This window comes from Pituophis catenifer, unplaced genomic scaffold, assembly GCF_029215685.1.
Source record: "Pituophis catenifer annectens isolate HBS135680 unplaced genomic scaffold, rPitCat1.0.hap2 SCAF_2, whole genome shotgun sequence".
NCBI lineage: Eukaryota > Metazoa > Chordata > Lepidosauria > Squamata > Colubridae > Pituophis > Pituophis catenifer.
Window position 1 is genome coordinate 241,889,828 of NW_027256882.1, and position 21,264 is coordinate 241,911,091.

Sequence of the window (21,264 nt, forward strand, 5' to 3'; positions counted from 1 at the left end):
AGCTATACTAAGCCCTTAACATTTGTCAGAAAACCTGCAGATACTATACTTTCAAAACTATCATTTTCCATAAAAGAAATGTATAGTGATTGCTCAGTAATTTACTTAATAAATAGTAATAATTTTCTGTAATAGAGGCTCTATTATGATGAAATCATTTCATGAGATGAAGGGGAAAAGATTTTTTTTCAAAGAAAGTCCCTTCCAGGTATTGTGCTCATATTTATTAAATCTAAGCTTTCATGTAAAATAAAAAAGATTATTGGCATAAGGAAATAATATTCAGTTGTATCATAGTGATATTAGACAGAAATACCTCACATATCTAGAATATTAAACTACAAACATGTAACTCTACAAGCTTTTTAGAAGCAATTATGCAAGAAAAATTGAATGTTAAATTTAGTCTATTGTCAGTTCTTTGATTCTATAGTCAATGTATGCTCAGAAGAACAAATTCTTGTAAGATGTCCATCATTATTTTACATTCTCTGCAAAAATGTGATGGGAACACAGAAGTGTCTAAAACTACTGTCATGGCTAATGCAGAATTGGGGTAGGGGATTGGGTAACAATGCTTTTAGTGATAACATATGTAACTTGCAACATTTTAGACATATTTTTCTAAACCTCTAAATATAATGGGAAATATGAACAGGAGGATGCTGCTTGTGAGAGACAGGTAGATTTCTGGATAGCAATAGCAATAGCAATAGCACTTAGACTTATATACCGCTTCACAATGCTTTACAGCCCTGTCTAAGCAGTTTATTGAGTCAGTATATTGTCCCCAACAATTTGGGTCCTCATTTTACCCACCTCGGAAGGATGGAAGGCTGAGTCAACCTTGACAAGCCTGGTGAGATTTGAACTGCCAAATTGCAGGCAACCAGCAGTCAGCAGAAGCAACCTGCAGTACTGCACTCTAACCACTGCGCCACCATGGCTCATAGTTACTATCAAACAGAAATGATGGACAAGATTGCATTGTTCTTAAAATCAAACAAGATACTCCAAAGAATATACCTGAAGAAAATTTCACATATCATCACACTAAAAACACAAGCCTACAAGACACTGTTTTTCAACCACTGCACTATGGCCCCTTTGTGCGCTGTAAAAAATCCAAATCAGTGAACCAAAATAAATGATAGGAAGTACTGCACAGCCAGAATCCAGCCTCTGTGGCATCACCAATGGTTAGCTGCCTCCATTTCTCCTTCCAAGTCCCAGTAACTTGTGGCATCATGATAGGACACACACCACCTCAGATGTGTGATGAAACATATTTGATCTCAATATGTATGAGGGACGACTCACACCCTGGGCAACACTTCTTTATTCTCCTCCCATTGGGAAGGAGATATAGAAGCTTAGGCAGCTGCAGAAATAGAAGAACAGTTTTTTTTCCATGGGCTGTCAGGCTTCTGAATAGAAAATAACTTTACAACAACATAGTATGATTGACTTGCAGGGCCAGTGCAATGCTCAATAAATTCACACAGTGCAGTAGGATTATGTGTTTCTTTGTATGACTCACTGGGTTAGGGATTTCTTTTTCTTTTACTGTCTTTCACTGTGAGTTGCATTGGGTTTTGGAGGGGTGCACAAAGGGAGGCTCAGCCAATCTCATTGTACACATGTTGTACTCTGACAATAAGGGTTTGAATTGAATTGAATCTGATGTGCTCATCAGTAGATGACAGGAAGTGCTGCACATTCAGATGGTCCTCAACTTACGACCACAATTGAGCTCATAACTTCGGTTGCTAAGCGAAACATTTGTTAAGAGAGTCTTGCCCCATTTTGCAACTTCTCTTGCCACAATTGTTAAATGGATCCCTGCAGTTCTTAAGCTTAACAGTGTTGTTAAATGAACCTGGCTTCCCTGTTGACTTTGCTTGTCAGAAGGTCGCAAAAAAGGATTATGGTTGCCAAGCATCCGAATTTGGATCACATGACCAAGGGGATGCTGCAATGGCCAGATGCGTGAAATAGTCATAGGTCACTTTTTTCAGTGCCATTGTAACTTCAAACGATCATTAAATGAATTGTAAATCAAGGGCTACCTGTATTAGCACATATCTCATGATATAAGCTTGAACATACTGTATTTATTACTCCATCAATATATGATACATGTAACATTTAATTTATCAAATTGAAATTTGCTACAAATGTTTTTTTAATTATATAAGAAACTGTCAGGAACAATATCAATATATATATATATATATATATATATATATATATATATATATATATATATATATATATATATATATATATATATATATGTTTTCTCAGGTTTTCGCGGGTGTTTGTATGTAGGTCTTTGGTTATTCGGGTCTTCTCCCACGTAAAATTGGAAGCCAAGACACTTCCAATTTTACGTGGGAGAAGACCCGAATAACCAAAGACCTACATATATATATATATATATATATATATATATATATATATATATATATATATATATATATATATATATATATAAACATGTATTTATCATTGAAAATGCATGGTAGACTGCATGACATTAAAAAAATAATGATGTGTATTGTAAGAACTGCTTTTTAATTAAATTGCATTATGAAAAAGTTATTTTTTTAAAAAATCACTTTGATTGAAGGCTTCTGCTTACCCCTTTCTGGAGCCCCCCAAATGGGATTGTTGGGAATTTCTGCAGCAGAAAAACAGAAGAGAAAAGGGATTTCTAATCCTGGTTCATGGAATAATGGGTAAGATTGTCGAGAACCAGGCAAAACAAGCAAACAAGCAAACCAAATATTGGAAACCGCTTCGCCAATTACTTCTAGAGGTGCTTCTAAATTTTAGACTTTAAGTTGATTTCAGGAGAAGCGTTAAATTAATTAGCAATTTAAAAATGCATTCTAATGCAAGAGGAACAGCATCTAGGGAGAGAAGGAGGTGTAAAAAAATGAAGATGGCAGCCTGAATGGCTTTCTAAGTTCTACCCCATTTTTATATGAGACAGAACCTCTTTTGTTCCCTTTTTTTTATTATTCTTCCTCTCCAACACCTGGTAAGAGACTATGTAACCAAAATGGGGAAAACTGTTTTCAGAAATCTAATTACTATAAAACTCAACATTTCTTGAACATACTTTTTCGGCCCTGGGAATATTACTGTCTACCATACATTTTTAAAAGCTGAAGCTGCTGCTTTTAAAATAATATAACATATATTATATCATATAATTAATCAATTATTAATTAATATAAATAAACATTATACATTGTTCTCATATCATTACACTGAAAAAATAATGCCATTAATTTTTCACTTATAATACATTTTCCACAATTCAAACCATATCATAAAGAATGTAAGACCCTTTTACTGCATTATTATTAAAGGGGATTGGCTTCAGATTTCTGGAGAGTTAAGGAAGGCTGTTGTGAGTATCCTATAGAAGAGCTATTAGAAAGAGCAGAAGATGTGTAATTATCTCCTGGGAGTAACTGGACATAATAAGTCATAGTAAACCACCTCAGATGATTTCTTAATATTTTTTTTCTAATTAAAAAAATATTAGGTTTAAATTAAAATAGATACTTATTGTCTAGAATGGGAATAGAAAATCCAAATGAAAATATTCATGTAATATATATTGTAAATAAGACAGTTAACAGTTACTACTATACTAATGCTGTACTATACTGTGCTACTACTTTTACTACTGAAAAAAGGCAAAAACACTGCGCTTTGTGATATACTTCTTCTCTTTTAGTGGAAATAAAAGGTACCTGCAAAACAACTCTCCCCCCCCCTTTTGAAATGCCACATATTCTCTATGCAGAAAAGCACTTACACTCTGCCACTATAATCATGCTACAGGCACTGAATGTCTCTATCCTTGTCACAAATCACTCACAGTTATTTTACTGTCAAATCTACTTGAGCAACCAGCCATAATATCCACAAACCAATTCAAGTTAGTGAATTACACAGGTGAAAAATAACCAAGCATGACTTAGGCAAGAACTGACTTTGGACCTGCAAACCTATCTCTGCTACTGTTGAGAAGTAGGGAAAGGTCTATCATACTCCTCTTCAGAAACAATGGCAAAAAGGATGGGTCAAAGCACTGGCAAGTCAAAGGTGTTACTATCAAAGCAGGTGGATTTTTAATCTGTTCTGGTGTTTGACACTCTGCCTAGGGGAACATGACTAGACAGTCCTTTTATTGGCAATTTAAGAACAGTTACATAAGGTTCATATTCCATTCTTTAGTAATAATTCCAACAGTGACTATCCTTTGAGTGATTTGAACAATGGTTTCTATGAGGCATTTTGCTTCAATACAAGTTGGAACAAAGCATGAGCTCCTACTGTTTTGCAAACCAAAGTCATTGCGTCTATAAGAGCAAAGTGACAGTAGTGCTTGACTTCACTCTGCTCTGGAACCTCTTTCAGACTTTTTTCTGCAGATCTCAGTTGATGTGCTTCCATACTAGATTAGGTTTGACAATGTAAAAATCCACAATGCAAGCCAGGGGTTTCAACCCTACCAACATGGGCTGAAGGTCTTTCAGGCTAGGTATGATGCAAGGATTCTGAAAACTTCCTATTTCCTAAGCACTTTTACAGTGTTGGGTCAGAAGTCTGAGACAAGCATTCTCTCGCATTATTAGCCCAGTGCTGAAGGCTGCACAAATGGCTTTATTAAGATGAAGAAGGTGTCCTTTTTATCTCCATACAGTGAATCATTTTGCTAGAAGGTGTACGCTTTGTATAAGCCTAATAATTATGTAGTATTAAGTGCTAATTAAATTATTAATTATATATAACAACAGTATTAACATGCATATTATTATCAAGAACTACAAGTATTCCCCTAGAATTGTAAATATAAGCACTGGGGAAATTTCTTGATTGTCCCCAAATCTTGCTCCAACATTCTCCACCGCATTACAGCTATAACCTTGACACGAAAATCTTATTCATTTCATCTATTACAAGATATTTTACAGTGAGACCACAAATAATTTTCCAGAAAATCCATAAACTAGTTATTGATTAATCCAGACCAAAAAAATGTTTAGAATATATATACAGGAAATGAAATTCTTATCATATATTTCAAATAGAGGAATAGTTGACCAAAGGCCATTGTTTCTTAAGGAAGATTTAAGGATAGTCTCTCTATTCTTTTGATACAGAATTGTGAAAATCTCAATTTCCAAGTTGTCCTTATTCCCCTAGCTGTCTCTACTCTCAACAGACAAACACTACTTTTGTAAAATAATTTTAATATTGCAATCAGTTTTTGTGTCCAGGAAGCAAACCCAGAAAGCTGCTTATAATGAAATTTTATCCAGCTCTGTCTTGTGTAGGTTAAATATTTAAAGAAGAGTTTTTTCCCCAAATCGCATGAATTGCTGCTAGAGTTGACCTACTACTGAGCTGACCCTTTCCCCAAGCAGTTGGGAGCACATAAGATGAGGCAAAACAAACCTTCACCTCCAAGAGCAATGTGATAACCTTATATTAGCTCAGTGTGGATCTGTTGGCAGTGAAAAGTTTCAAGATCTGTATTCCAACCTAAATATTCTCAGATGAACAATGACACTATAATGATATTGACTAAGTCACACTTTATATAATTGCTTTACTCAACTACAAAAATATTGAGAAAAAGTGCAAGCACAATATTCTCACACATACAATTATATTCTTTATTTGGTGAGAAAAATTTAGCTTGCTAACATTAATCTACATCATTGGAAAACTAAAAAAAAATCTAGTAATCACTGCTAGATGTTTTGATTGAAAGATGTACTTTCTACTACCATGCTTTGGACTATTCATAGCTTACATTTCCTAACCAGTTTCTTATTTCTAGTTTCTGAAAACGGCCCCAGAATATATAAGTTGCTTCAGTACTAAAAGTAAAAATAACTGGTGTAGATTTCCATTACTAAATAATTCAAACATTGTTCTTTTGTAAAATGTGATGAAAAATGTCCTCCTTCACCTCACTTCAGACTATGCCCAATCTTATAGCCAAACAACCTAATGGCTGCTATTTGAAGACTGTTTTGTGAGCTTCAGCAATGATACAGGGTTACAGTTAAGATTCAGTGATAGGTTGGGCCATGCTTAGGAACATTATTATAATTGAGTATGATTAAGTGTGCAAATAAATTAATTGTGCAAGGCAATGGACATTTGAATTTTTAAAAATGGCATGCTATCTTACTTTTTTAATCCTCAAAATTGTTATTGTGGCTGCTTTTATTATGGCTCAATGTTTTGCACATTTTAATGCAATGAGGATAATGACATGAATTTGACTTTAATCCAAAAATCTAATTTCTTACAGGCGAAGAATATTTGCTGTATACTACAGTACATGCATAAATATTTTGGAAAATTAGCTAATTTACTTCAGTGGAGAAATTACCATTAAATACATATATCTCATCATACAATCTATTCACTTTATTGAAATGAACAAAAAAATTGAGATACCTATGCATTCATTCAAACATATTTAGATCTCTGGTTGAATAGCTTAAATTCCTTCGGAAATTTTCAAGCAATATTGAAAAGGCCTTTTTTCCCCCTTTTGGAAATGATCATCTATTAATTCAACACATTTATTAATTTGTTCTAATGCAAAACCCACATAGAAGATTTACTGAAAAAACCCCTGAGGTTCTATAGTAGTAAATATGATTAATGTATTTTGATGAGATTCCTATAAAACATAAAAGATTTATACTCAGCAATGAAAACATATTAAATGTTTAATAAAATGGCACATCCGCTTTCAAAACTTCTCTCTAATCTGCTAAGGCTCCTTTTCATCACTGAAGTAGCGTAAGAACAATAGTTGTGGATTGTTTCTCAAATGATTGTTCCAGGACATTCAATCATTTTTGTTAAAGCACCTCTTTGTCACTAAAGGAACAACAAAATCCCAAACAATATTTTTATTGGGTTAATTTGATTTTTGCCTTTTGTGCTGCCAGCTATCACGATTGTCAAATAAGCCAGATTTGATTCATAAATAATAGTTCCATTATCTCTACCGGGCCACCGGTCAGGATACCTGAAATTTTAATTCACTTGTTCAGCTAAATTTCATCCTCAGTTCATGGCCATAAAATTCTGTATTGACAAACTTTCAACCAACTTTGACTCTGAGGTATCTAGTCAACATTTTTCTTCGGTGTGGATATTAGTTTATTGAATAAATGGCATCTGTTTTCCTCCACATCACTAGTGGAGTAGGTATTTCCTTTTGACAGCTTTGCACGATTTATGGCTTTGCATGCTCTGAAGAAAAATAGTGCTAAGCAAAAAATTCCAATTCATTACCCCTTAGTACTTAATTAAGTTCATACACATTGCACACTATAGGTGAACCCTGAAATGGCTATGACAGCTGCTGAGCCACAAGTTATATTATCTCTCAAAGATAAAATGACTTTTAATTATCTTGACCTGTTTTTCCCCATCTGGTATATCCATATATTTTCCTTCTATTTCGTCCCCCTCCTCCACTTTCCAAGAGATGTACCAAACTAAGATTATATTCTTAGCCATTTTCTCTTATCTGTGTCTTTAGGTGCCCAATATTTTTACAAATAATAACACTAACCTACAGCCATTATCTGTATGTTTCATACAGCTGCAGATGAATTGCCCTGCACAGGTTCCTCCTAATAACGCTCCGTTGCTGAAAAGAGTGTCAGCCTGATAAAGCAAAAGCAATGTTGTCTATATCAGCAGATAGAGAAGTAAAGAGTGCCCATGTTTTTACCTGTCAGGGTTCTGTGTACAAACATGCATTTGCAAGAGGATCCGCTGGGTGAAAGTCTTAAAACATTGCCCACATTTCCAAAGATGCCAGTCACTAAACTCAGAATTTAATTGACTTGTTGATGTCGGACTTGCGAGGACTCGTTGGTTTTTTACATTGATCTGGTTAAATCCTGATTCGAGAGAACCTGATTTATCCAGAAGAGAGAAATTCCTGTTACATGGAGTCTGTGGAAAGACTATGGATCGCTGTGGAGGGGCAGAGGGCGGTTTGCTACTTTTGCTGAATGGCTGGAGAGTGTCTTGTCTTGACATGGCTTCCATAACAGTTGAAGGAACGTTCACTGGGGGAAGGGGAAATAGAAAATTCCTGTCATTATAACACACCCTTCAGAAATATGAAAAAAACATTAGCATAAACACACACCATAATCTACTTATCTTTCATTGTATTTACAATAAAGCGCTGAATTCTAATAGTGGAGATAAACAGATAAGCATTGCAATGAATTTTTTCCTGGTCTACACAAGCAGTCCTGTATATGGTGGTCAGGAAGTGGTAAAAAAAGAACTCCAAAGGCAAATTTGAGATTTTATTTCTGGGTGTTTCCTCATGCCACAAACTTTATGTTAAGTGGAAGAACAGCACTGCAAGAAAAGACTATTTTAGCCATTGTGATTGTTTTCTTTTGCAAAGGCATTAGAAAAGTGGAAAATCTTATTTACAACCCATGATAACCAATTGTTTTCAGAATGTTATCACCATTTTCATAACAATGGCAACAAAGTTAGTTTAATTCACTATAAGAATATGAAATAGTCTCGGACATACCTATCTAACATTTATACATGATTTTTTTTTTCATTATTTCTCTTTTGCAAATTTTAAAACTCATTATGAAAAATTGATATACAATTAGTACCAAACAAACAATTTACACAAACATATATGAAAAAAAAAATTTATTAGGCAGTCAATTCAATGCAGATGAATAGATGAATAAATCTGGATGCTTTGTATATTTTCTCCAAGCTTTTCAAAGCAGGTAGGATGGGCATAATTCACATCTCTTCACTTAAATTATTCTTTGTTTTTAATTTGATTTTTATACTTTTTAATTGTATGCCACCCAGAATCATTGTTCGTGAGATGGAATTTATGTCTAGGTAGACAAGAATAAGAGCAATATACAAAATTGTATAGAGAACATGAGTAAATGAAATTCAATTTTTCAGGTGTAACAGATACCTAAAATAATTACAGTTGTTTGCAATTATGATATGTGTGTGTGTAATTGACATATTTCAGAAACCATAAAATTAATTATTTATCCAGCAACCAATAATACCAATGAGTCCTCACACTTCATTTCATGCACTTCCTCGTCTGGAACAGAGATGGCAATCCATTCTATCCCCATTTAAATGCCCTTGTGCTTTATCATAATATCTATACCTCTCAGAAAATTAAAATTTGAAACTATCACGGTCTAATTATTACATTTTTTAAAAATCATGGTTGTTTTTTCGTTTACAATGTGTCATTGATATCTATTGAAATTTCCATAGAACAAGAGGATAAGTTTGTTGACTTTCTAAGGAATTTATCATGTAAAATTTGACACATTGCAAAACAGGAAGAGGGGAGTGAAATGGATGCAGGATAAATAAAAACAATTTAAAACAATTTAAAAAAACAGGCTGTGTTCTGCCTTAAATGCTTAGGTTTCATGACAGGTTGAGTTACGTACAGATCATGGGAACAAATAAATTATATTAAATGTTTCACTGAGAAGGTAGACATATTGTTGCGTTAGTTTTTACTCTGTCTCCCCATTATATATCTGTGGATGTTTGATCTAGCATCTGGCACTAACAATGATGCAGTGGCTTAAACATGTTACAACTGATGCAGAAATGTATTTGGACAAGGTCCCTCCCTTTTAAATGCAAACCATTCCTATTCAGATTAAACGTAAGAGAATATATTTCTTTATGTACAACAACTAGCACCAAGGTCAGTTTCACTTCACTTTTTTTTAACTTAAAAGGATACAGACTTGGTGTTTATCAAGCAAAATATCTGTGCCAAGTGTCTTGATGTCAAGACACACTAGCTTTTGTGATGGACCAAGTGATAAATTTCATTGCTGGTCTCATAGTTCACAGTATCTATAAGTTTAATATTGGTCCATAATGCTCACTACATTGATGGGTTTTCCAGATCCTAACTCACATCTTAATGGAAAGAAAGGGTCTAGCCTGTCTATTCATAAAACTCTTTTTGGTAATCAGCTGCTTCTCGCTGATTAATGTTGCTTTAAATTAAATAAGGGACACAGTGGCTCAGTGGCTAAGACACTGAGCTTGTTCATCGAAAGGTCGGTAGTTCAGCAGTTTGAATCCCTAGTGCCGCATAATGGGGTGAGCTCCTGTTACTTGTCCCAGCTTCTGCCAACCTAGCAGTTCAAAGGCATGTAAAAAATGCAAGTAGAAAAATAGGGACCACCTTTGGTGGGAAAGTAACAGAGTTCCATGCGCCTTTGGCGCTTAGTCATGCCGACCACATGATCACAGAGATGTCTTCGGACAGCGCTGGCTCTTCAGCTTTGAAACAAATATGAGCACCGCCCCCTAGAGTTGGGAATGACTAGCACATATGTGCTAGGGGAACCTTTACCTTTACTTTACTTAAGTTAATAGTCTTGCAAACCCTCAAGTTAATAGGCTTCAAATATAACAAATATTTATTATAATCATAAGTAATAATACTAAATCTTGTACTATCATACTACTAGTTTCCATAATTAGCACCTTCAAAACAGTTTTCATATCTAAGGTGTAAAATTTATGTTTGTTTGTTGACATGATTCAGTTCATAGGATAGAGATCTATTTTAATCTAAATAGCAATAGCACTTAGACTTATATACCGCTTTACAGTGCTTTACAGCCCTCTCTAAGCGGTTTACAGAATCAGCATATTGCCCCCAACAATTTGGGTCCTCATTTTACCCACCTCAGAAAGATGGAAGGCTGAGTCAGTCTTGAGCCTGGTGAGATTTGAACTGCCAAATTGCAGGCAGCTGGCAGGCAGCAGAAGTAGCCTGCAGTACTGCACTCTAACTAGTGCACCATCATGGTTCATACACGGTACAAATCAGTGGTGGAATTCAAATTTTTTACTGTGGGCATGGCGTGGCTTGGTGGGCGTGGCAGGGGAAGGATACTGCAAAATCCCCATTTCCACCCCACTCCAGGGGAAGGATATTGCAAAATCTCCATTCCCACCCCACTCTGGGGCCATCCAGAAGTGGTATTTGCTGGTTCTCCGAACTACTCAAAATTTCTGCTACCGGTTCTCCAGAACCTGTCAGAACCTGCTGAATTTCACCCCTGGTACAAATACAAATACAAAACATAAAATACTATTTTTTGATAATGTGCCACTTACAGTTCTCATCCTGTGCAATGCACTGCAAAGGGATTCCAAAGAAAGATGTGTAGCTGTCATTATACCACACCAACAACTCAGTGCCTCTGGGAATATCCATGCAAGCTCGGTAGAATATATTTGACCTGGTCATAGGACAAAAGACAAAGAAATAATGAAGGAAAACCCCAGGATAGTTTTATTAAACTGTATCCTCCTGACCTCCTGATTGAAAACTTTGCCTATCAAAAGCTATACATTCTGGCAATCCCACATATCGCACGTCTAGCTGACCTGGTTCCTCTTCATTGAAACAGCAATCTCAGGACATACACATTACTATCTTAAGATGAAGATAAATACAGAAATGATGGGGGAATGCTAATAGATGATGGGTGACAGCTATTAGACTGTGATAAAGCGGCTACCATAAAGGGCATTTTGAAGTTTAATACCACGTGTAGGTCTTAGCAAGTGGCTGCATGTTGCTAACCACTTGTTTGTAGAACAAGTCAGGTTCTGATTTGGCTAATATTAGAATGGAACACCATTAGGATATCAAAGTCTGTAGGCTAAATAGGGAAGCAAAATCCCAGAAGGCAGCAACTGCAAAACAGTTTGGTTTGGCTAACAAAGAAGCTGTAGGGATGTGTCTGTATAGTCACCAGAAATCAAATTCATTGTGAAGAAGCTTCATCTTTTCTACTCTGCAGAGTCAAAGCGTCATATGTACTTTTAAAAATTCAGTATTGTTTCGCTTTTTTTAATTTACAGAAGTTGAGTTATAAATAAAGAACTAAATTCTAGCTAGTATCCCTCAAAAAGATTAAAAACAAAGACGAAAGTTATGTAAAATCTAAGATTATTTAAAGGTGCCTGATACTAAATAGTGCCCAACTTCTTTTTAAGACAGTTTTTAAAAATATTTTTAAAACCCATAGATTTCAAATATTTTTTCCAGCTTGCAGCGTTTTGCTTATGAATATATTTTAAATATATCATGCCTAACTAGCATACTTGTACAGCTTTTGAATGTAATCCTAACCTCCTGAAAATGTCTAATGGAGCAAAATATCATCATGGAAACTCCCAGCTTGCCTGCTGATAGCTTGGCAGATAAAGAGCTACCACCAGCTGGTGATAGTTGATGTGACATTTCAAAATGAGATATTCTGGGCATAAAAAGGCACCTATTTTGTTTCTTAGCATTCAGTGGCTTAAAACAGATATAAAGATAATAAACAAGTTACATGTCTTCTTTGACCAAAAATCCAGAATAATCAGAATAATAAGGTTTTAAAGTCACTAATATAGTCAAAACTGAACAATAGATCCATAATTTCTCAACAACTTTATTTGTCTGACATGTCAGAATGTTCCAAGTGTATTTTCACGAAACTAACAAAATCAGTAATAGTAATACACTGGGAGGCTGAATATTTTTGAACATTTTGAAAATTAGCTTTAATGTAATGTAATGTAAAAGCTTCAATAGAATTCTTTTTTTTCTCCAATTTTTATTTATAAGTATAAACTAAACAGAACAATGAAACGTACAAAACATAAAAACATATAAACATCCATTTCAATACATGTCCAGTTTGTCGCAACTATAATATACATTTCTCTTTGTATTTTGACTCTTCCTTATTTGGTCATTCCCTTTTATCTATCTAATATTGATCTTTGTTAACCTATGTTTGTTCTTTGTTTCCATCATACTATATTTGGTCATTTTGTTTACTTCCTATTGCTTCATCTCTTTCCTATCTTTCAACCAACTATACCACTTTTCCCATACTAAGTAAAAGTCATGTTCTTCCCTATTTTGTAATTCCTTTGTGAGTCTATCTAATTCCGCACATTCCATAATTTTATTGATTACTTTATCTGGTGTTGGTATATCACTACTCTTCCAGTGTTGCGCGTATAGTATTCATGCTGCTGTTATCATATGTATAATTAAATAAGTTGTTTCTTTTTCATAGTATCCATTCACTATGCCTAATAAGAAGCTTTCTGGTCTTAGTTCTATCTTTTGGTGTGTTATTTCCTCTATTTGTATTTTGATCCTTTGCCAATATTGTTTCGCCATTGGGCAGGTCCACCACATATGGTAATAGGTGCCTTTGTGGTGGTTGCATTTCCAACATGTTGATGGCATGCCGGGGAACATTCTTGCCAATCTGGCTGGTGGCAAGTACCACCTATAAAACATTTTATAGAGATTTTCTTTATAGGATACAGACATTGTCATTTTATAATTTATTTTCCATAGTTTTTCCCATTTGTCTAATTGAATACTATAACCGAAATTTTTTGCCCAGATTATCATATTTTCTTTCACTACCTCTTCTTCTAATTTATATCCTCGTAAGTAATTGTAAATTGTAAACTCAATTTTTCTTTGTCTTCTTCATAGCCTGAACAAAGTTGAACTGTTTTAAACAATAGCAAGGAGATGCTGTGTGTATTATAGGTTGAAATTATTCAGATTCATTTCTGCCTTGCTCCGTGTGTGTGCATACATACACACAAACATACCTACGTAAAGGAAATCCATCTGCTTGCACCAAGGCATGCTACCACTTCATTGTGCTTAGCACAGCCTGAGATCTATACAAGTCAGATAGAGGAATGGCCACTAAACTAGAGCTGTACAAAGCAGGCCTCTAGTGGTAATCCATTTCTTTATTCATTCATACTTCCCTTTATGTATCATTTTATAATGTAGTTAATATAATATTTTCTTAGAAGGAAGCATGCAATCTGAAACAATAACAGTGGAGCTACAAACAGTGGTAAAACTAACCTGAAAGTAGTCATATAGGAGCCAAAAGAGAAATTATTATCTTGACACTGTAGTTTGTCACTTAAACCAGTTATAGTAACATAAAACATCCTTATACGTGATAGATCGCAATTCAATAAATACAAGATGAGCATTCCTTTCTACCTGGAATAGCACCCTGCAGAATGATATAGCCATAGAAGTAAGGAAAGGCCATTTATAACACCACCTCATGTGAAGCATAGATATAAATGGAGTTTTGAAAAAGTTGAATCGGAACTGGTTCCTGCAGTGAAGAATTGCTAAAAGCCTGAAGTATGAGATAAAAGCTTGCAGGGATGGTAAGCCTTAAATTTAGTCCCTTTGTAAAAAATCGGCCAGAGTGGTGCAATTTGTTTCTTGTGTAACACTGCCGACATAAGGAGAATCTTTAACCACATTTTTCATGGCAGTGAGATATGCACTTGTCAACATATTTTGTCACCGCAAAGTGGCTCTTGGCAACAGGATCATAAAGATCAATAAAAAAGTGCAGATTCTCAATATTTTACGAGCAGCTGCAAAAATTTCATTTATCTTGTTATTTTCCTCGCTTACTGCCACCCTGTCTCAGGAGGGCACTGCTGGCTAAGCAGAATGCTTTTTTCCAACCTTCTATGAATATCTGACAAAAACTCAAGTCTTGCTCTCTCTCCTGCCCTCATGCTCTACCCCTCCCACTATTTTCACCCAAGCTGCACATTTTATTAATTCTTTCCACCATTACATAAAAATCAAATTGGGGCAGAGTTATAAATCACCCACATCTCCTGACTTCAGAAAAAAAAATACAGTCTACTTTGTACTTCACCCTTGTAACTTTTCGTCTCTCTGTTTGGCTTCACCTAACATAAACACAGCAGCCCAGCAAATGAATGTGCTAAAACCCAATGACACACTTTGGTGCTGAAAGAACTGAACTGTTTTCGAGCAATGGGTGGTCTCTGAGGAGTAGGCCAAAAAAAGAGGGGAAAAAAGTGTAAGCATACACCATTCCTTACAAGCTCACAGAGCTTCCAAAACTTGCAGAAATCTCTGCATGTTGAAGTACATCAAAGGGATTTTTCCTCTTTCGGATAATATTTCCTTTGCTGACATGTATTTAGTATTGTGGTTGGATGACTCATAAAGATAGCTTCGTGGCGTCCCAACGCAGTTGAAGCAGAACACATGCCAACAAACATTATTGTCAGCTTCAAAATAAAAACAAAACGTTCAGCTAAGGGTCAATCAATCAAGAGCTCTTTGAAGAAAATTCCATTTAGATATTACAAATCATAACAGAATGAATTTAAACCATCTGACTTTCAGTGAGGAGGACGTCCATGTACAATAAAAATTAGATCTATTTTCAGGGTCCAACGGATTTTTTAAAATTTCTTTACACTTGGCTGTAGTCCCTGGTGATAGATGCCAGGTTTTTTTTTAAACTGTTTTTTAAAAGCAATGGAAAACAGATCAAGAGAGAAAACTCTAAGCAACAATTACAGAATGAACAGGGAGTTATAAGATCTGTTTAATATTGACAGATGTTTAATGGTTTTCCATGGCTGGATTTTGATTGCGAATTTGTATTTTTGCTTGCAAATATGCTCAGTTTAAGCCAGTGAATTTTGGGGGAACAATGTTCCTATGCAATCAACTCTGTCTGCTGACTAGAAGGAGCCTCCTACACTCTTCTTGGAAAGAGCAAGCAGAAGTATGACATCATTCATCTCTCTCTCTTTCTCTCTTTCCTCTAAGAGTATATCAGATGTGACACAGCACTCTGCATAAGGGCAACATATGTTCACAACTGTCTTAGTAGATCAGAAAATACCTCGATTACAAACACACCATCCACACTCTTGTTTAGGCAACTTGAGTGACAGACATGAAGAGACACATTAGCACCATACCTGATGTGGCACATGGTAGACTGTCATGTGCCACAACCGCCCCATTGTGCTTCAACAATTGTAAATAGTACTCTTTATGACAACAATATATTAATTTCCATTTTAGTTTTGCTATGGAAAAATGTATTAATTTTTTATGGAAAATGTATTAATTTCCATTTTAGTATTGCTATTTCCATTTTAGTTTTGTAATCTATCAAAGCAGGGGTCTGAACTCAGTGACCAAAAGAAAAAGAACAAACCATGTTAATAGAAGAGCTTAAAACCTCAGAGAAACAACCCCCAAGAACTAAAAGAATCCAGCCACAGGATAAAACTGTTCGACCTCACTTCCCTACGGAAGTAACTACTCACAGACAACTTCATGTTTCTATCAACATGCAGGATGAACTCTTCATGAAGGGGCCCACAACCTACTTTTACTAATAATATTATACTGAAACCTTTCTTCTTATAGAAAATGTTTAGTGGCCCAAACTGGGGAGTTCTTTTCCTTTAATTTCCAATTATTTACTTTCATGTTTGAGTTGTAAAAAATAAAGGCACAATGACCATTGCATTCATGAAAGTTTTCTGGATTGTGAAGTTACTTTTATTCATCTTATTGTCTTACTCAGCTGTAAAAATGATTTTCGTCAATTTAAAAGTGTATGCATTTTTATCAAAACAAAACAAAGACACTAATATAACAATTGCCACATTAGCTGTGCAGTATTGCCATAATGCCTAGTTGTGCTAAATCATTGTTTCTGAATTTAAAAGGGAAATCAATCAATCTTTATTACGGTCACAAACCAGCAAATAAAAGCATTAAGGTAATAATAATAATAGTAAAAAATAAAGATAAAAGACAGAATAATATATCGCGATTAGTGGTGGTTTAACACCACTAGTGGTGGTTTAACCATCACTGTAAAATGGTGGTTTAACAGTGAACAGTTAAAATTTGCCTAATTTGACATACAGCATAGCAGAATTTGGCCACATTCAGAGAAACTACTTCATACTGATGTGATAACAGTAGCTACACGTAAAAAAGATCAGTATTTCGCAGAAATTTTATTAGGTAAGGTGTTATAAATTGAGCCCATGAGTCCTTACAGAAGATGCAGTACAGCAGGACGTGAGCTACATGTTGTACAGAGGGGCAAAATCTCAGCTCACATGATAGTTTTTTGTATCAGCCCTCCAAAACTGCTGTGGGAAGTGCATTGCAGCATGCTAAGATTAATGCCCTTTGGATTTTCAGAACTGTTATTTGATATAAATATCTTGCTACTTTAAAAGAGGGAGTTTAAAAGGGAAATATTGTTGACTGAAAGTTCATATAGCTATGTAGCACATTTACTAGGTTATTTTGTTTGCAAATATGAGTTCTACATCCAGATACAACTTCTCACATTTGTCCTTTATTTCTTAGATAATTATAGCTAATGGACAGGTGCCAGCAGAAAGTGTGTCTGCAAAGCTTTCTGGTTTTTCCACAGAGGAACTGATATTTTTTATTGTGAGTAAAGTGTAGGAAGTTAGCACCCACCCCTTTCCTATAGGAATGAAATATTTTGGGAAATATTAAAAAGGCAGAATATTATGTTTCCCTGTATGAGAAATGGAGAAGCATGTTTTAAAGACAAAGCAGCTCCCACCTTCCTGCCCCCAACCTTTGTCAATGGGCCAGAGGCAGAAACTCAATCTTTCAATCTTTGAAACTCATCTGCAATACAATAGAGCCATCTAGCAACAGAAACTAACACAATGGGACCCATCTAGGACAGAAACTCACCACATGGCAGCTGGGAAGATTACATCAGCCAGCAAGGCTAGCTAAGACCCCCCACCCCCTGGGAGTCTGACAACCAATCAGGATACTCTTTCTGGGCCCCAGGAAGTTCAAAGCCAGAGAGAGCATAAAATCCAGGGACTCACTGTATCTTGCCCCTTTTCTGTTCAGGAACTCAAACCATGTGATCCTGTCCACCATTAAACCATCTTTCCAAGCAGTCTCCATGTTTCCAGTGTCTTTTTCCCCACTTGGAGCAGAACCCAGAAGGATATTTCTTCCTACAAAAGGCAACTAAGTTCCAAACCTTTCAAGCCTACATGCCATTTCAACGATACATAAAGAACATGTGCTGTACTATGCAAAGCAATGTTCCCAAGCCTTTCCGTCCAAAAATGGATTAGGCCCACACAACTGCACAGAAGAGATACACCCAGAAGTATTGTCTGATAAACAAGCCACAAACTTGAATAAGCACAGTGGGACTTTCCCTCCTCTTCCATTCTCTTTATTTTGATTTTGTTCAGTGCTCAGTGAAGACACTGGGAAACTTCAAGGAATTGTTTTGTTTATCCCATGACCCAAGTGTGGTGTCCCTTGCAGATAAGAAAACTCAGACATAAATACATTATAGACTTATATTTCTCATAATTAACACATACATTTTTCTAGCTGTTTTTCTACAATCATTCTGGAAAATGCAAGCTAAGTATAATTAGCAGCTGGAGCTCAACTGGCAGATGACCTTAAAAGGGAATTAGACAATTTTCCAATCTTTAGGTGGACAATACAGCTAAATTCAGAGCTGCTGCTGAGGGACAAAGAGTAGGTTATGGGAAATAAGTTAAACTGAATCTAATAGGGATTACTTTCAATCAATATGCATACAGTATGTATATTATAAATAAACGAAGCTTCAGTCTAATCTAACATGGTTCATAGTCTGTTTTTAAATCTGAACTCCTCTGCCAAAAGGAAAGCAGGACAGTTCAATTATTTGGATCAAATCATATTTTTGCACTGGCCTTGTTTTCTAAACAATGGCAAAAGAGCTATCAGGAATTTTTTGCAGGACACAGCTTGATTGCAAGCATGAGTGCGCTACAGCACCGTTTAACACTTTCTGAAGTTCCTTATGCTGGCTGATATTATGTATCTCCAGTTCAGGTAACTGATTGTTTTTCTACTAACAGAAAATCATCACATAATTTTAGTGCAATTTTTTGCTCACACTCATTTAAGAAAAGCACTTACCTCTAGATACAACCTGGTAAGCACAGCTTCTCACCGTAAGAGAATTTACAAAGCCAATTATTATTATTATTTTGCTGCAGTGAAATATGCTATTCACATGGCATTTTTGTTGTTGTTGTTGTTTTCTGATACACATTTGTTTGACAAAATACTGTTGAAATAAATTGAAATGTTTGTCAGATAAACTGAAGTAGAACTTACCTGTATTGGACTACAGTTAAATTTTGTTCCCCACAGTGCCGTGCACATCGAATATATCTCATCCAACTTGACTTACTGGGTTCCCCACCATCAATAAAGTGCTGTAGTGTCCCATCTTGGTCATATATCTGTAAAGAGGTCAGAAGTCAAGTCATTAGAATGAATCATCCGCAGTCATATTTGCTGTTGCTATGTGCCACTCTGAGAAATTTATTGCAGTGTGATTTCACAGCTTATTAATGCTCTCAGAAATCAGAGGAAACAAATGACAAAATATTTTTTTGTGGTAGCGGTCTATCATGCTTTTCTTATCAGGTTAGTCTTTCCTATATTTAGCATGCTTTTCATGCATCAAAGATGTAACCATAGTTCCCAAAGAATATTTAACCTATTTTGACAGAGTAAACTTAAATAATGAACTGTCATATAAACACACACGCATACACATATGGAATCTGAATGGAAAAGGCTGAACAAGGGTCAGTGCTCGCTGAACATTTTGTTGCTGCTGCTTTACCAAAATCTTTCCCATATTTCCCAAAGCAAGTTACAAAATGTTAAAGAATTAGGCGGAAAATGAGAAGAAGCCATCCTGGGAGAAATGTATGACATTCCTTCACACCATCCAACTGAAAAATAATATCAATAATCGAAACACTGAGAAATCAGATTTAAACAAGACACAGAAAAAAAATCTATAGCCTTACACTGAATGTTCATAATCATTAATTCCTGAAGATGAATTTAGCAAAAATATTTACAGCTTCAATGATAGAAAGGAGTCATTGAGAAAATGGATGTAATCTAGAATTACCTATATTGTTGCTAAAATTTTATTGTGTTACATATAAGTATACATGAAATACAATATAGGTATGCTTTTGTGGGCTTTTTTGTGGGTTTCCCTCTCTCTCTTTGTGTGTGTGTATTTGAGAGAGAGATATGAAAAAATGACTGATGAAAATTCCTGAGTCTTATTTTACATAGATACACATATTGTATACACATAATCAAGTTTACAGAAAATGTGTAATTTTAAAGGAGAAATGTCATTTTATATGTTACAAACATCTTCAATATTACTTGAACTACGATAATTAAATGAACTAGATCAGAAGCAAGGCCAATTTTAGGCATCAGTTAAGCAATAGAACAAAAGAAAAGGCAATTATTTAGTACCCATACGTTGAAGAACAATTTTTCTTGCTGAAGGCTAACAGTATTACAAATATTCTTACATTTATGTCAATTTTAGCAGCTTAGAAATTCAGAAATTCTGTAGCAACTTTTCAAATGTTCAAATATATATCATAGTCCTGTTGGGAAAAAAATTGAGTTCCCTTTGTTTTAATTAATATATGTTGAATTTTCTTCCTGTATGTATTCTAGCCATACTAGATAAATGTATGGCTTTGGCCCCTGTCATTTCTTTCCAGGTGGTATGCTTCATATGAAGATATTGCCTGAGAACTCAGTCTGATGAAAAATCCTTCCTTCCAACGATTTTAACTTATGTAGTTAAAACCTTCTATATAGTACTTACACAGCAAACTCACACTGTAGCAATCAGACAGTATAAGATAGATACTCCTCGTTTATGACCGCAATTGGGATTGGCAACTTGGTCATTATAGTAAATAAAGTAATCACTAAGTACAATGATTTTATGATCTTATTTCAGTTTTCTTTTGCTTTAAAGATTTGTGATGTCGTGATACTTTTTCATCACCACCATAACTGCAAGCATTCACACTTTTTTAGGTGATTAGATTTCTCTCCTACCCAGTAGCTAATCTTTCTTGTGGTTCTTAGTAAAACTGAGCACTTAATAGCAAAAAAAAATGTTTAATGTATCTGTTCCTCATCCTTGTTGCCAAAAAGTACTTCTGGTTGCAGACAGTGGTGTGTAAGAACAGCTTCCCATCAATCACAGCTTTGGTGTGACTAATTTTTCCCCAAAGTAACACAAAAATGATGGACTAATTTGTCTTGACTGTGTGTATTTCATTTTCTCTCACTCATCCATCCCAACTCCTTATTTCATTTTGGAGACAAGGAGAAGCTGAGATGTTCAA

General features: G+C 35.2%; 1 protein-coding gene across 1 annotated transcript in view; it reads right to left on the reverse strand.

The window, feature by feature from the left end:
- Nucleotides 1-21,264, reverse strand: part of PRDM6 (PR/SET domain 6) — an 84,904-nt gene that overhangs the window by 11,953 nt on the left and 51,687 nt on the right. The window contains exons 3-5 of the mRNA XM_070935697.1: nt 19,190-19,317; nt 11,248-11,372; nt 7,796-8,138 (exon numbers count right to left, since the gene is read on the reverse strand). Of these exons, the coding sequence (XP_070791798.1) occupies nt 7,796-8,138; nt 11,248-11,372; nt 19,190-19,317 (596 nt within the window). The remainder of the gene's footprint in view (nt 1-7,795; nt 8,139-11,247; nt 11,373-19,189; nt 19,318-21,264) is intronic.